We start from the raw sequence: 17,692 nt of genomic DNA, 5'->3' as shown, positions 1-17,692 counted from the left end.
TCGGCAAAAGCTGGCTTGGTCAGGGCTCAGAATTCTCTCCATGTCGGGTAATATGAGCTGTAGGTGGGTGGGTGAGTTGGCGCTTGAAGATGCTCTTCCTTTTCTTGGTAGGTGGACCCCATCTGCTCTCAGCAGTCCTTCCTGGAATAGCATTCATGGTTGAAAATGCTTCCTGGTTGCACAGATGGTATCAATATGCATTCATCTCCAGGATGCATATCCCCCTGTCTGGGACCTTACCCTCAGGCACGAGGATGGACAAGAACACAACCTTCACCCTTACCCCCAGAGCCCTGTAGTCACTGCTGATCTGCTCAGGGTCATACCTGGTAGTATCATTAGTGCCCACCTGGATGAGTGACGTGGGATAGTGGTCAGAGTTAATCAATAGCAATAAGACAGAAGTGGTCCAGAAATACCATCCGGCTAACTCCCTTTGCATCACCAGCCATCTGTCTTACCAGCCACTTGGCACTTGTATGCTTGTTAAAGCCTGGGCCTTACACACAGCTGTAATGGATGACTCAACCCATCACACTCGGCTGTCTGTAATCACTGGCCTGTTCACAAAAAATTGTACTGCTCTCTCTTCAAAGAGCCCAGCTAGAGCCCTTCAAAGAGCCCTGCTAGAAAGCAGGTGCTGACTCACCTACCTACAGGGCAACCTTGTTCAGACAGTCAGTAACCTAGCCTAGATTTCAAAACACAGCATCCAACCCAGAGTCCTACCACACTCGTCAGCAAGTTCCCATCACAGAAAGTGTTTCTGTTTTGTCCCCTTCCCCCATCAAAGTTAATCAGTAGCAGTAAGACAGCCGTGCCCCACAAATGCTCACCAGTTGGCTAACTTCTTTAGTCTCCCAGCTGCCTTCATTTTACCAGCCACATGTCTCAAGTAGGTAAGGGATTATTATTAAAGTGAAAAACAAAACCACCCCCCAAGTGGGTAAAATAAATGAATTTTATGTAAAACCACATTATAAATATATAGAAATCTGCTACATTTATTATTGTTATATCCTGCTGATTTTCCAAAAAAATCCTATAGAAGCCACTAGGTAATTTCGCAAAACATCCTGCAGATTTCCAGTGGTGATTAGTTTGTTCTAATTAGTAAAGAAAATGATCCTTACGCATGTAGAATTTACTTTGTGGATTTATTTTTGGGGAGAGGGGAAAGGGGCAAGGTTGCTGTGAGATTAAGTAGTAGAACTGTTACATTTTCTTTCTAGAATCTCAAGAGGAAGATGGAGATATAGAAGTAGAAGAGGCAGAAGGAGAAGAAAATGATCGACCTTATAATCTAAGGCAAAGAAAAACTGTGGAAAGGTACCAGGCACCTCCAATAGGTAAGGAATCAGGACCAGAGATGACTTTTCTACTCATGTTAGCTGGACTTGCTCTTTGGTAGAGCTCAAAGATAACATAGATTTTTTCCCTGTTAAGTATTGTAACTGTTTTGCCCTGGTTTCTCTGGGTTACCGAATAAACATTGTGAGATTGTTAAAGCATGCAGTTGGACATGAGGCAAGTAAGGTTTTTATTCCAAGGCCTCCCACAGACTTGTTAAGTGACTTGCCAAAGGTCACACAGTTCTCCTCTATTGTATTGCTTTGATTGAAATAATGAACAAGGGGAGAGAAGTTGGATAATTGCTGTTTATCCCTAAGGGCGCTTCTATGCAGAGTTCCACAGGGTTGCATCGTGCTTCCCCTTTTGTTCAACATGTATACGGGGCATCTGAGAAGGTTAATGAGAGAGAGAGCCTCTGGTATATTCGGTGTGATGGTGGTATCAATTCTATAACTATCTAATCTGACCTACCTAGTGCTGTTGCATGCCTGGATCAGAATCTGGCGTAGGTGAGGACATAGATAAGAGCTAACTGGTTAAAGCTCAATCAAGATAAGGAGATAGTGATCCTGGTAGGTTGGGGGAATCGGAATGGAAGATATGGTGATGGTTAGGTTTGTTCCTCTTAGTGAGATTGTGTGCCCACCATTCATAACTAGTGTGTGTAACTGAGGATAGTGTTGAATCCGTGGATGCTGTCAGTTTACACAAGTAGCATTTTCCAGTCTTCGTCTAGATAAGAGGTTGCAACTATTTCTTTTGGACATAGACCTTGCTGCTGTTCATGCATATATCACTTCAAAATTCAACTACCACAGTGCACTGCACATAAGACTACACCTAAAAACAACATGGAAACTGAAGCTGTTGCAGAATGTGGTGGCATGAATTCTGCCTATTTGAAAAACCACTTCTCTATCGCTGCTATATTGTGACAGCTGCAATCAGCTGAGGAGTTTGAAAAGAGATGGAACTGGTAATTGAGGCCCCTCGTGGAGACCACTCTATCTTTTTCATTCTTTCCCTTGATCTGAAATAATCCAAATCTTCTGACAGTGAGGGTATGCTGCAAATCCCATTTCTTCATATGGCTTTTGAAGTGAGAGGGTCACAATAAAAGATGAGGATTGTGAGGAAGAGGGATATAGATGAGCTTATTTTCATTATGATTTTATTTGCCGGGTTTTGGGTGAGGTATTTCTAATTTTTGGCAGTCACCTAGAGCTCAGGATAGGCACTTCTTTGTATAGATTTGTTATAAATGAAAATGAGTGGTTTTTTTTTTTTTTTTTTTTTTGTAAAGTAGATTGTCATGTGGTTACCCTTTCTGTATTTATTTGATGTTTCAAGCTTGTTACCTTTTTTTCTCAGTGCCAGCTCATCAAAAAAAGAGGGAAAATGCACTGTTTGATATTCACAGATCTCCTGCAAGAAGAAGCCATATCAGGTAAACGTCACAAGCTTTTTGTAGGTAGAAGATATTTGTGTGTGTTCAGCATATTTTGTTAGCTGTTTATTTTGAAACTTTCTGTCTCTGGGTTATACTTATTAAACCCAAAGAATCAGAAATAAGGCTCTTGTCCTGCAGTGAGCTTCATGTAGGTGGACTCCTGTGTTCATCAAAAACTTATGAAAGATAGAAAAGCTCATTTCAGGTTTGGGGCCTAAGTCTCTCTTTTTTTAAAAGCTCTTCTGTTTGTAACCTGTTGTTTGTTGTGTTATCTGAAAATAATTGAAGACCAAGTTAGCTGAATTTTCCTATAATAGCATCAGGGTGTTACAAATAAAATGATTGAAGAATGCCTTCATGGAAAGATGGTTAGTTAATCTGAATAATAGTATGAAGTAGTGTAGTGTGAAAGAAAGCTTTTAATTGCAAAAGTATATAGGAATGTTAAGAATTACTAGACTGGAACAGACCCAAGGTCTTTCTAATCCAGTATCCTGTCTATTGACAGTAGCCCAGCACCAGATGTTTCAGAGGAAGGTGTAAGAATATTGCCGTAGGTGGATTTGGGATAACCTGACCTCAACATAGGTCTCATCCTGTTCTTAAGCCCCGAAGCACAAGGTTTAATATCCCTTCCAAGATTATATTAATCGTAACAAATCTAGATATTCTTGATAGCTGTATAAATATCCATTCCCACATTGTATCTTAAGTACTTAGCATCAACCACTTTCTGAGGCAATTAATTCCATAGTTTGATCACATGAATTGTGCCTTAGGATCACATTCTGGTTAGGGAACAAATGAACATAAAAGTCATGGTTGTATCATAATGCCAAGTAGAAGTTCTGTGTGATTAACAATCTGCTCAGGAGAGGCTCTGGACTGGAATAGCAGGTATGAATCAGGGTCTTTGAAAGACCTGTGTATTTGTATACTGTAGCAGTAGTGCTATATTAGAATATGTCTACACTGCAATAAAACACCCATGGTTGGCCTGTGTCAGCTGACTTGGGCTCCTGCAGTGTAGATGCTTGGGCTGGAGCCTGGGCTCTGGGACCCGATAGTGCCAAGCCCGAACATCTACACTGGAATTTTATAGTCCCACAGCCTGTCTTGTCTTTTTTAAAGCAGCAAATTTCCCTCTGTACTGAAGAAACAAAGGAAACAAAATGCAATTAAAAAAAAAAGTAATCATTTTTCTTTTCTGTTCTGTTCTAGTAAATATTTCTTCCAAGTAGAGTTCATCTAAATTTCAATAAACAGAAAAGTTTTTTTTTTTTAATTTTATTTTGTTTTTTTGACTTGCTCTATTGCCAGGTAAAACTGGTGTATAGTAAGTTGAACTTCAGAGCCTTGAGCAATTTTTTTGTAAACTTAGGCACACAACTAGAGCCTGACCTTTAGAGTTTGTAAAAATGAGCTTTCTATGAACTGAAATTAATAGGATATTTTTTTAAACAAAAAAGCCTCCTGTCGTGTTTGCAACCCAAATATAATAGCATGATTCTGTTCTACCTTTTAAGTGAAATGAAGTAGAAACTGATTGTAGACCACATTGAAATTGACAGTTTTCTTTTTCTTGTCCAAGCTCACAGAAGAGCAGGGAGTGTGAATATAGGAAACAAATAATGCTTACAATTCTTTCAGTTTTAATAATTTCCTGTGTTTGAAAGATGAAAAAATGTGGTTTTTAAAGATCTGATTTTAAAAAGGGTTTTGTCCATTAGTTCCAGCCAAGTTATTTTATTAACATTTTATTTAAAGAGATAAAGCAGTTTTTGAACAGATGGTCTTTTTTGAATAGTGTCCCGATGGGTGCTCCAGTCTGGGTGTGCTAACTCTCCTTAAGCCTCTGATCTGAGATTTCTCATAGCAGTGTCCCTTAGGCCTGTGTATGCGTGCTAGTTAGGCCTGTGCCCCTTGTCTTCGTTACGTAGTACTGCACTGACGAACCGCCTCAGTTCCTTCTCAGCCACCTCGGCCTGAGATGGAGCTCTGGCGGTTATCCCCATTGAGATTTCCTCAACTTTGTCCTCATTTCTTATTCTAGTAGTTAGTTGTAGTAGTTCTTAGCATTAGTTTAGTTCAGTGGTTCTCTGAATGGGGTTGCCAGGGCTGGCTTAGACTTGCTGAAGCCTGAGCCTCACTATCCAGGGCCGAAGCCAAAGTCAGGGGCTTCAGCAGTGGGTGGCAGAACTCAGATTGCAGGCCCCCTGCCTGGGGCTGTAGCCCTTGAGCTTCAGGGTTGGCCCCCCTGCCTGGGGCTGTAGCCCTTGAGCTTCAGGATTGGCCCCCCTGCCCGGAGCAGTGGGGCTCGGGCTTTGGCCCTCCCACCCAGGGCAGTGGGGCTTGGGCAGGCTTAGGCTTCGGTCCCCCCTCCTGGGGTCGTGAAGTAATTTTTATTGTCAGAAGGGGGTTGCGGTGCAGTGAAGTTTGAGAACCCCTGGTTTTAGTTATTTAGTAAGTAGTAGTAGTTTTAGCTTCCTAGTTTTGAAAATAATAAAAAAAAAATTCTCTATTATATATTATATTTAGATAGATACTAGTTAGTAGTGCTTGTTCACTGGAATGTTCTACCCAGTTCTCCCAGCTTCAGATGGTGTCTGTTGTGCTGGGAGGTGAACCTGGTAAGTAATGGGCACTTACCGGCTGCATCTGTTGCCTTGGGAAAACACACATCTGTCTGGCACTGAAATCCAGAGCCAGAAAAAACAGGGAGATAAAACGTTGTCTCCTCATGACTGAGAGCTCTCTATGCCTGGCTTGTGACCTGGGCCAAGAATTCTCATCTGTACAATGGTCTCCAAGAACATTTTCTGCCTCCATAATATCGGAGCCCCACTCCTCCAGGGCATCTAGGAGGAAGATGCAAGACTCCTCTCAGAAGTCCTTCGAGGGCCATGCCCTGGGCTCACCAGGTAGGGATTCTACCTCTAAAAAGCTGAGATTGTCTGTGTCTTTGGTCACTCTGGCACCATCTGTCCTCCAATTGGGTACCCATGAGGCTGCTGGTTCCTCACGTACCTGGGGCACCGTTAGACTGAAAGACTGCAAAGCTTTCTTTAATCATTAGTACTGTTAGCAGACTGGGATGGCAAGAAGAACTCTTCCTCGATATTGAAGAAGCCCTCTCGGGCTCCTAATACACTTCCCTTGGAGCACCCAAGACCCATGGTACTGTTAGTGCCCTCAGCCGCCATCACCTCGGTGGAGACTGCAGACTCAGTACCCATGACACACTCACAGGAGTTCCATTTTCTCTGAGACCTGGCTGAATCTGAGACACCAGATTTTCTGCTGCTCGGCTCCAACATGCTGTCAGTACTGAGAACATCAATATTGTCTGAGGTTCACCTCGTACCAGTGGTTTCACCTCAGATCTCCAGGCGCTCCATTATTCCAGAGTGAGTTTGAGGAAAAGGATGCTGATGAAGACCTTCCCTTGCTGTCTCAAATATCAACTCAGGGTTCTCTCACTCCTATAGAGGCCTCTTTCCAGAAGTCTCTGATGAAACTATAACTACTCATGGTAAAAATTTGCAACCAACATCTCACTGGTATGAGCACCTGTGGGTGCCACCTCCACCTTATGCACCTTCTTCTTGGCCATATTAGGACCTTTGGCTGGCCTATTGCCAACAATTCTACAGGGCATTGTGCATCAGTAGGCCCTATCAAATTCATGGTCCATTTTGGTCAATTTCATGGTCCTAGGATTTTAAAAATAGCATTTTTCATGATTTCAACTACTTGAATCTGAAATTTCACAGTGTTTTAACTGTAGGGGTCCTGACCCAAAAAGGAATTGTGGGGGCTTGCAAGGTTATTGTAGGAGGAGTTGCGGTACTGCTACCCTTACTTCTGCACTGTTGCAGATGACGGTGCTGCCTTCAGAGCTGGGTAGCTAGAGAGTCTGCAGAGCTGACCTCCCAGCCAGCAGCCACCAAAGAGCCACCGCCAGTAGCCACACAGAAGTAAGGATAGAATTATATGGCATTGCCACCCTTACTTCTGTGCGGGTGCTGGCAGGCCACTGCCTTCAGAGAGCCAACAGCTGCCACTCTCCAGCCACCCAACTCTGAGGCCAGCACAGAACTAAGGGTTGCAATACCACAATCCCCCCTAAAAGAACCTTACAACCTTCCTACAACTCCCTTTTGAGTCAGGACCCCCAATTTGAGAAACTCTGGTCTCCCCTGTGAAATCGGTATAGTAGAGGGTAAAAGTGTGCAAAAGACCAGATTTCATGGACTGTGACGTGTTTTTCATTGCTGTGAATTTGGTAAGGCCGTAATCATCACTCGTCAGAGAGAGGCAACCTGCATCACTTGCTCCCTCCAGGAGACACGACCCTCAAGCGGAATCTTTTAAGGAGCAGGCCACTGATACTGATGAAGACGTCTCTCCTAATATTTCATCATTGTCTCTGGATGAAGCTGTTATGATTCTTCCTCCATCCTTGGTGGATGATTTTAAGCACTTCCATGTTCTGGTCAAGAGAATTGCTGACTCCTTGCGGTTCTCTTTCCAGGAAGTTAAAGAACCTCATCATAAGCTGCTTGATATCCTCTATTCACCTACCTCTGCCCACTTAGCTTTGCCTGTCAATGAAGCTCTTCTGGACGCAACGAAGATCATCTGGCACACTCCAGCTACTGCATGCAAGAGAGTGGATAAGGGGTATTATCTTCCAGCAAAGGACTCCGAATTTTTATTTTCTCATCCCTCACCCAACTCCTTGGCAGTCGATGCAGTTAATGAACATGAAAGGCAGCACTATGCTAAAAACATGCCTCATGAAAAGACCACAAACGTCTAAACCTACTGAGGAGGAAATCTTATTCCTCAGTGTCCTTCCAATTTAAAATTGCCAAGTACCAGATGCAAATGGCAAAATTCAATCACAAAAATATACCAAAACTCTTTTGCTGACCACTTACCAGGAGAGCTCAGGGATCAACTTAGTGCAGTTGTTCTGGCAAGCAGCTGGCCCTCTGCAATATGTCTACGAGCCTCCCTCGATGTCGCTGCTGCTGCTGCCCATCTGATTTGCTACAGTGGTAGTTATGAGAAGGACTTTCTGGCTTGAACTATCTGGATTTCCAAAAGGCATCCAGAATATGGTGGAGCACCTTCCTTTTGATGGGTCTAAGTTGTTTGTGGATGGCATGGATAAATCTCTGCAAACGTTAGACTCTAGGGATACCTTACTTTCTCTTGGTATTTGTACACCCACCTACAAGAGAGAGCTCACAAGTCCCAGACAGCTCAGAGATCCCGTCCTGCTCAATTCCTTACCTCCCAGAAGCCATGTGAACAGCATCAGAAGACACAGAGATTCCAGTGAAGGAAACCGTCTACTTCTGAGCCTCCCATATCGCACGCTTCCACCTCCAAGCAAAATTTTGACAGGCTGGTTGAGGGCCTGAACTACCATCCTCATCCTCTCAAGCTGCACTGAATCACCTGCCTTGACCATCTGTACTACTTCAGGAGCACTTGAGAGTCAGTCACTACAGACAAGTGGGTTTTGGAGATCATCTCAACAAGATACACCATCCACTTTAACCAACAAACCCCCATTCCCTGTTGTTCTTCAGAGACCCCTCTCGTGAGAGCTTGCTTCGTCAAGAAATAGACTCTCTCACACTTGGGAGCTGTAGAACCAAACCCCATGCACCACAGAGGAAAGGGATTTTATTCAAGATATTTCCTGGTACCAAAAAAGTGTGGAGGTTGGAGACCTATCTCAGATTTGAGGCCACTCAACACTATGTGAATGCACACACATTCAAAATGGTGACTTGTGGTGATTATCCTGTCACTAGAGTAAGGGGATTGGTTTTCAGCCGTCAGCCTTCAAGATGCATATTTCCATATTGTGATCCACCCATCCACAAACTATTCTTGCGCTTTGGAGTGGCTCACAACTGACTGCCAGAAAACAGGGCAGACATCCCAAGCTGGTGGTATGTTCTTTAATTAGATTTCATCAAGCCAGTAATTAATGTCCTCTTAGCTTATGTGCAACATGCCTTAGGTGGCTCATGAACAGGATTCATCACTGAATTTGGTTTGCTGGTTGGATCATTAGCTATACCAGCCTTACTATATGGAGTCACAGTCAATCCCTTTAAACTCTCCAGTCTATCTTGCCATTCAGACAAACTGAACTTGGTGATAGTGGTCAGTTAAACCAAAAATCACACCACATCAGGTTGTTTCCAGTCCCAAGAGGCCAGTCGCTTACCCCAGATTAATTGGTACTCCAGATCTTAAAACAAAGACAACACTGGCAGCCAATTCTGTAGTAAATTAACTAAAAATTTATTAGCTCAGAAAAGAAAATGAGTTATTGAGAGGTTAAAATAAAAAAAAATATGTGGAGATATACATATCTCAGAACTGGAAGGGACCCTGAAAGATCATTGAGTCCAGCCTCCTGCCTTCACTAGCAGGACCAAGTACTGATTTTGCCCCAGATCCGTAAGTGTCCCCCTCAAGGATTGAACTCACAACCTTGGTTTTAGCAGGCCAATGCTCAAACCACTGAGCTACCCTCTCCTCCCCTGCCAGGGTGAGTCACAGTTTCTAATTCCAATGGTTGCAGTCTTATCAGGGTACCCTGATTGTCTCTGTGGACCTTTGATTTGCATCTGGTACATTTCTCTGTAAGAGCCCAGACAATCCAGAGACGAAAGATCTTATAACTTCTGACAGAAAACCAGCTGATCCCATGTGAGATTTTCCTTTGATGATGGTGAGTGAGGAATGCACTTTAAATCTTTGACCTCTGGTTATCACACACAATGGCCACTTCCTTTAGAATTAGCACTTTTCTGTTGAAGTCCTTCATTAGCATTCCAAAATCCTCCTTTGATGGGTTATTTTAGTTACAGGGGTATACACAATGTAAATGTTTGCTACTACATTATAACAGGATGACTGAAAACAGCGCAAGTAATGTTCCATTAGTTTCCTGAAGTCTAAACATCAAATGCACTCTTCTACTTTCAACAATCACTTTGATCTGTACTAATATAGAAGTGAATTGGACTGAATACACTCTGCTCTGCCAACGTGTCACCTACGTTTCACTGTTGGCCCAGACCACTTTCAATACTGAGTGCATTCCTTTTGACTATTGTCTACCCTAAGTCGCTTTTCAAAAGTTATGTCCGAAGTAGCAGTGCAGCCATAGGAAAAGTATTTTAGTAGTCCCATACCTGGACAAATGCCTGCTGAAAGGTCACTCCCTGGAACCAATGGCTCAGTTAACTTCTGAGGTTGATAGACCTCTTCCGCGAATTCAGTATGCAGTTGAACATTCAAAATTTCACTTTTACCCCTGTGCAGGTACATCTTGATTTAGTAACAGGAAGACCCTACCTTCCTCTGCATAGCTTTGTGGCCCTTTCCAGCATAGCCAACATAGATATTCAGTCCCCAGACTCCAGTCAAGAATAGTCTTCAGTGGCATGTGGCAGCCAGCACCTTTGTCATAGAACACTCAAAACTCAGAACGTGCTGTCTTCAAGGGTGTCTCAGAACTGTTTATTCACCAGACATCATTTAAATATGCTTCTTTTCATACCCACTTCTGTAAAACAATCCCTCAACTGATGGAAAGACCATCACAATGTGTGTGCAGGAGTTCCATTTGCACATCCTGCCACAACGGACGGTCATCATAGTGATGGATGCCTCTCTGCTAAAGTGGGGAGTGCATCTAAACACTCACATGACCCAGGATGAGAGGACATTGCAAGAGACCATGCTGCTACACAACCTCCTGGAACTCAGAGCAGTAAGATGCCCCGTCTTCAGTTTTTACCATTTATCAGGGTCAAACACATAAAGGTCATAAAGGACAACATATCATGCATGTTTTACATCAGTTGGCAGGGAGAAGCAGGATCCCCCTCCTTCTGCGCCAAGACTGTCAAGCTTTGAAATTGGTGCATATGCAACCAGATAATCATCACAGTGGCATATCTCGCGGGGGTTGAGAATGTGTGACTATGGATGAACTCAGCGGGTGCTTCTTCCAAGACCATGAGTAGGAAATAGACCCCAGCATATGACACCACATATTCCACCAATGGGGCTCCCCTCAGATAGACTTGTTTGCCACAGAGTTAAACAAGACATGTACCCAGTTTTACTCAAGAGGTATACTGGGTCTCAAATCCTTGGGGGATGATTTTCACCTTTGTTGATCGTCAACTCTCCTGTGTACATTCCCACCAGCTCCTCTAAAAGCCAAAGTTATGCTCAAAATAAAAAGAAAAGACAAAGCCAGAGTCATACTAATAGTTATGACTTGGCCCAGACAAATGTGGTTTCCTTACCTGATACAGCTGGCTGTTTAGTCACCAATCACTGTTCATGCCGCTCCTCATTTCCTCTCCTAGGAAGGCCGGATGATCCTTCATCTCAATCTCACAGTGCTTCTTCTCAAAACATGATTGGTAGATGATTCACAGGATTAGAGACTTACCTGCTCCGAGGAAGTAAAAAGAGTACTGCTACAAAGCAGGAAACAGTCTACTTGCTACACAGACTCTTAAAAATGGACAAGATTTTCTTACCCATTCTTGGAACCAGGCAAGAAATAAACACAGACAAAGGTCGAATTTGAGCAGCACTGAGGGTTGATTTGTTTCCCTTATTTGTGCAATTATACTCAGACAGAAACACAACTCATTCATGTCGGCAGGCTGCAAGTGCAGGTGTTGGTTTTGAATTTGCAGGTGGCTGAGATTGGCCAGGCATCAGCTGCCCGGAGATAGACCACTAGGCGACAAAAGTCCCCAAAGTCCCTTCGGATCCGTGGAAGGGCTTCCATTCTGTTCCCAAGTTTAGCATGCTGTTACATTTCCTTATTGGTACCCTCCTGGCTGTCTGTCTTGAGATTTATACCTTTACCAAGATAATGCCATGATTCCATAAATGACGATATTTGCTTCTTTGTTTTGCCATTGGCTGTCACATTCACTCCTTACATTAACTGCCTGAATACAATTGGTAATATAGAGCAATGCAGCTTTAAGCAAGCATCTAACATCATTGGGGAGCTTCTGCTGCTTGTGGCTCTGTAACAGCGTAGCAGGAAACTGTGCAGACTGCACTTGAAAGAGCAAAAGCTAGAGATTGGTCTGTTGGTGTGACCTCATTGTTGTAAAATATACTAGACTACATCCTGACTCAAAAGTTCAGGACTATTGATGAGCTCCATAAGAGTCCACCTGGCAGCCATCATGGCTCTCCCCCCTCCTCCCAACAGTGCATTATTCTGTTTTTGCTGATCCAACATCAGTGAGATTTCTCAGGGGACGTGGAAACCTCTATCCATCAGTCCAGCTCCTGACTGGTACCTCGTTCTGGTCTGTAAATGCCGCAGGAGACTACTGTTTGAGTTGATGGCTACCTGCTCACTGCTCTGTTCTTCAGTGAAGAAGACATTCCTGATATCCATCACATTGACATGACAGATTGGGGAAATAGGGGCCCTGATGGCATGCCCCCTTTTACTCTGTGTGTGTGTGTGTGTGTGTGTGTGTGTGTGTGTGTATATTTATATTTTTAAGGACAAGATCACACTGCAGTCCCATCCCAAATTTTTACCTAAAGTTTCTTCTGAGTTTCATATTAACCAACTCATTCATCTGCCAGTCTTCCAACCCAAATTGCACTGCTGCACACCCTGGACATCAGGAGAGCCCCTGTCCTTCTGTTTGGATAGGACAAAACCCTTCAGAAAGACCCACAGATAATTTGCTTTGCAAGCAGATAAGTCAAAAGGGTCCGCAATCTCTAATCAAAAACTTTCCAAGTGGATATCTGGCTCCACTAGTTCTAGCTACGAATGGTGTGATAGTCAGACACCTCTGAATATACATGCTCATTCTACAAGGTCCATTTCCACCTCCATGGCATTCCTCAAGAATATTCCCATATTGAGATATGTGAGGCTACTACTTGGGTGTCTATACATACGTTTGCTGAACACTATGCTATAACTTGTGACACTGCTGATACTGTGTTTTGGCTAGGCTGTAGTTTCTTTGATACTGGACTCGACTCCGAAGCTCCCTCTGCCTTAAAGGGAATTTCTTGGTATTCACTAGAGTGGAGCGCCCGTAGGGAAACTACTCAAAGAAATGGTTACTCACCCTGTGCAGTAACTGTGGTTCTTCAAGATGTGGGTCTCTATCGGTGCTCCACTACCCACCCTCCTTCCCGTCTGCATTGGAGTTCTCTGCTATGGAGCTTTGTGGTAGAGAAGGATCTGAGGTCAGTTGGCCTGTGCAGTGCTGTGTAACAATGGCATGAGGCTGACTAGCATGCATGTGCAGGCCTAACAAACTCTTCTATGAGAAATGTCCGATCAAAGGTGCGTGGTGGGCTAGCACACCTAGAGTGGAGCACCCATAGAGAGAGACATCTCAAAGAACCACTGTTACTGCACAGGATAAGTAACCATTTCTTCTCTGTACTTTCCTTGTGTCATTAAGAAAAAAAACAGGTTGGAGGCATTATATATTTAAGCCATCATCGTCTTTAAGGTGGTATTAATTTCTCTTAGATTCCACATTTATGGCAGGGATACCAAAGACACTGATCACTGCCTCCCTGCAACTTTTTCTGGTTGATTTTGCCTTTCCATTTTATCCTGTTTAATGCTGTTGTAGAGTCTTCCATAAAAACTCACCATAGTGACATACTTTGCTGTCTGATTTCTCTTGGTGATCAGACTGTTGAACTTGGCTGGCTTTATTTGTGTCTCAGCTACAATAGCTGAACACATGCAGATTACCATATTCATATAGGTGATAGAATTCTATATCCCTTAAGAGATTCTTGAGAATTACATCTCTGGCTACTCTGTCCAGCAGCCAGATGTTTCTGTTATTTCATACAAATATAAATGAAACAACTTTTTTTAGCAGTCTAAATTCAGACTGCATTTGTCTATTTTTATATGTTTATGTCTAGGATATAATACAGCTCCCAATCTTTTCAAAGAGTTCTCTAGATTACAGTACTAAAATGAAGAGAAGTTACCTGTATGGATTTTGAAGAATAACCTGTATTGCACATTTTATTTTTCTTTACTTCAGCATTGCAAGTACAATATAAAAAATTTCTAAATTTTTTTAATATTCAGTATGAAAAGCGTTTAGAAAAAGAAACTAACTATAAGACTTAAGAACTTTTGGAATTTACAAAGAAGGAATTTAAATAGCTAAGATGTTACACTCTTGATTTTTTGTTCTATTAGCTTCAGAGAGAGATGAGCGATGTAGGAGGTTTTATCAGATGACTGGTCTATCTGAAAATGTTTGATATTATAGCTTACTTTTCCATTTTGGTGATATGAAATGAGCTACATGTCCCTAGGGCTTTCTTCCCTCTCAGAAATGTTCAAGTTAGAATCAGACATCAGTGGAACAATATAAGAAGACAGAAATTTTCCTCACAGATTGTTTTGATATGTCAACTATTTATGGAGAAAAAGTTGCTAAAATGTCTGCTAGACTTCAACAGTGCTGTTACATAAATTCTTTTTATTTTGTTTTAACATTTTAAAAAAAGTGAAATGTATTATTAGCTGCATGTTTATTTTGTTCTTTAAATAGGAGAAAGAAACATGCCATTCATAGCAGTGATACAACCTCTTCAGACGAAGAACGCTTTGAAAGGAGAAAGTCTAAGAGCATGGCCAGAGCAAGGAACAGGTATCACAACTTGCTGAGTCTTTGTGAGGGCCAGTTTATATGGACCTGGCAGGAAAAAGCAGAATTATGGTGTAATACTCCAGCTAGTGTGAAAAGCGATAGTTTGATTCAGCAAACTATTTAGAAAACTTCTTTTGCCTATGAAACTTCAATAAATTTAACTTACAATAGAAGAATATGAGGGGGGCTTGTTTTAGTTACTGAACAAATATTACATTATTATTTATATATCTATATAAAATATACAAATATATTACTATATATACTTGATCATAAACTGGTTCATTTATAAGCCGACACCCTCCCCCCCCCCAGATGGATAAGTAAAACTGGAAATTTTTTATAACCCGTTCATAAGCCGACCCTGTAATTCAGGGGTCACTAAACTTTGGCTCCTGGGCCATCAGGATAAGCTGCTGGTGGGCCGAGATGGTTTGTTTACCTTGAGCATCCGCAGGCACGGAGGTAAACCTAAGTAAACAAAGTGTCCCGGCGCGCTAGCTGTTTACCCTGACGCGCCGGGACAGCAACTGGTGGAGAAATTTTTGCGGGGGGAGAAGCTGGGAGTCAGCGGAGTAACCTTTGTGACCACCCCCCACATGAACCCACCCCTAGTCCGGGACCCATCCCAGTCTCCCAATCCCATCCCTTCCCATCTTATTAGAGAGGGCCAGGGGAGGATGTCTCTGGCTTGCTCCGGTAGGCCAGATCTGGCGATGCAGCCGCAGCATGCTCCAGTGGGTTGGGCTGGGCAGCATGGCCGCAGCATGCTCTGGAGGGTGGGGCCAAGCGGCACGGCTGCAGCTTGCTAGCCCTGGAGCTGCAGCTGCTTCGGAGGCTGGGGGGAGAGCAGCGTGGCCAGAAGCGGAGAGACTCTGGCCCCTTCTCTTCCCTGCTGGCTCTGCTGGCTGTGCTGCCTCTCTTGCTCCCTCTGTTGAGGGGAGAGGCTGTGTTCCACCTCTCCCTTTCTGTAGCCGTTCATAAGCTGCCCACCTTCTCTGGTGCTTCTTTTTTTTTACTTAAAAAATTCAGCTTATGAATGAGTATATACAGTAATTGTTTTTCTTTACTGCTGCTTTCTGTGAACCCTTTCCTTACCACTTTAAGTAACTATGATTGCTTAATTATAAGGCTCTTCTTTGTTTCCATGTTTTCACCTGGTTGGGTTGGGTGTTCTCTTTGTTGGTTAAGAAATATACCTTGGGCCAGGTTTTGTGGTTGGGTCTCTGCTTCTTGAATCATAAAGTTATCTTCATTGCATTTTAGCTTTGTACGTCAGGCTGTCATTACTAAAGAACACTATCTTAGTCACTCTAGTCCTCTTTAATTTTGATTACTTTGACAGCCCTGGCCTGTATGGTTTTTCACTATTCTTCATCCTTAGTGATCGATAGGAGCGTCTCTACTTTTGTTCTTTCTTTTTCATTCCTGTTATCTTAACCTAATGAATTTAACCGCTGTTATTGAAAATTGCTTTGTAGTTTTAAGAAGCATAGTTTTAAATGTTGGATTAATTTGAAGGATACAGGAACAAACTTGTTTAGCTTAATGTTGATTTTGCTTGAGAGGGATAGCTGCACTCGTATCTTAATCTTCTAGTTCTGACAGTTAAGCCATTTTACTTGTTTTATTGCTGATATATTCAATATCAACCTAAATTGCTTTCGTTTATCGAACAGATGTCTGCCTATGAATTTCAGAGCAGAAGACTTAGCCAGTGGAATCCTGCGAGAACGAGTAAAAGTTGGTGCAAGTTTGGCAGATGTTGATCCAATGATTCTTGACAAATCGGTAAAATTTGTTAAGACTTGTCTCTTTTTTATATTTATGCATTTGAGATAATGAAGATTAATCAGAAATCCTAATTGGCAGCTTAGTGAAAATCAGAGTTGAAGTGAATGCAAAATAAACTTTCAACGTAGTGTTGTTAACTAGTCTATCTGTTCATCCAGTGATGTCCATATACCAATTTTGGGCCAGAAAGCACTTGCTTTTAGTCTGTGTGTAATTCTCTGGTGAAATACATCATAAAGAAGCAAACAGGTCATATTCACAGTATATATTTCTTCTGCTGGTTATCTCTAAAGATAATTGCATTTCTAAAAGTCAGTGGATTTTTATTTGAATTTTTATGTTTGAGAAAACTTTACTGTTTTAGTACATTCATTTTTGCATATGTTATGTAGTTAGCATGTATGCAAATATGTATGTATGTTAAAAATAAAAAGTTGTTGCTTTACATGTTTTGTGTTTTCTTAGGTTCGGTTTGATAGCATAGGTGGATTGAGCCATCATATCCATGCATTAAAGGAAATGGTAGTGTTTCCTCTTCTCTATCCAGAAATCTTTGAAAAATTCAAAATACAGCCACCAAGGTAGGTGGATTTATTCTTTGTTGCTGTTTTTTTTTTTTTTTTAATTTCATTGTACGTCCTAAAAGTACTTAACAGGATAACATGTAGAAGACCGGTCCTTTCTCTGAAGAGCTCACAAAGTAAATAGATGGATAGACAAATGAGGATTATACTATACACGAGTATTAGAGTGGCAGGAAGATGTGGATTGCAGAAATAAATTCTCTCTTACTTGCAGGTGGCAGGTGTATCTCTTTGTGGTTTAATTAGAGAAATATTTTTTGCAGGCTGCTGCAGAAGTGAATTTTTTTGTTTTCAATGAGGTAAGGTGAGGGTTGGAGGTTTGACATTCATTTTGGAAGCGTGTTTTCAGTCATAATCAGCAGCATGACGACATGGAGACAGTTCTGGAAAAAGGAGACAAAAGGGTTATTAAACTAGTATCATTAACAGAGCAGGGTTGAGGGGATGCTAGAAGAGACCAGATGAGACAATTAGTCAAGGCTGTGTGTGATACAGGGCCTTGAAACAAGGACAGTAAGTTTAATGCACAGTGGAATAGAGTCTGTGATATGACTGATGGCAAGATAAGTGTTGAAGCAACGGGCAAGAGATGATTTTGCCAGCAGGTTTTGAATGAACTTGAGGCAGCCAAGTCTCACAAACTCTTTCTTTTTTTGTTACTAATTTTGTGCTGGTTTAACCAAGTCCCAAAACAGACATCCTGCTATTGAAGGATACATCTGGGTAGGGGAAACTAATGGGAAGAACCAGTTGGAGAACATGAAAAT

At 42.2% G+C, this 17,692-nt stretch overlaps 1 protein-coding gene across 2 annotated transcripts in view; it reads left to right on the top strand.

The window, feature by feature from the left end:
• The window catches only part of ATAD2B (ATPase family AAA domain containing 2B), a 162,276-nt gene that overhangs the window by 41,544 nt on the left and 103,040 nt on the right, over positions 1 to 17,692 (top strand). For both annotated transcript variants that reach the window (XM_050950617.1, XM_050950616.1), the window contains exons 7-11: positions 1,233 to 1,349; positions 2,725 to 2,800; positions 14,449 to 14,547; positions 16,227 to 16,338; positions 16,807 to 16,922. In XM_050950617.1, coding sequence (XP_050806574.1) covers positions 1,233 to 1,349; positions 2,725 to 2,800; positions 14,449 to 14,547; positions 16,227 to 16,338; positions 16,807 to 16,922 — 520 coding nt within the window. The remainder of the gene's footprint in view (positions 1 to 1,232; positions 1,350 to 2,724; positions 2,801 to 14,448; positions 14,548 to 16,226; positions 16,339 to 16,806; positions 16,923 to 17,692) is intronic.

Source organism: Gopherus flavomarginatus, chromosome 4, assembly GCF_025201925.1.
Source record: "Gopherus flavomarginatus isolate rGopFla2 chromosome 4, rGopFla2.mat.asm, whole genome shotgun sequence".
Taxonomy (NCBI): Eukaryota; Metazoa; Chordata; order Testudines; family Testudinidae; genus Gopherus; species Gopherus flavomarginatus.
The sequence above is the reverse complement of the archived record's forward strand: the minus strand, read 5'-3'. Positions and strand labels throughout refer to the sequence as shown.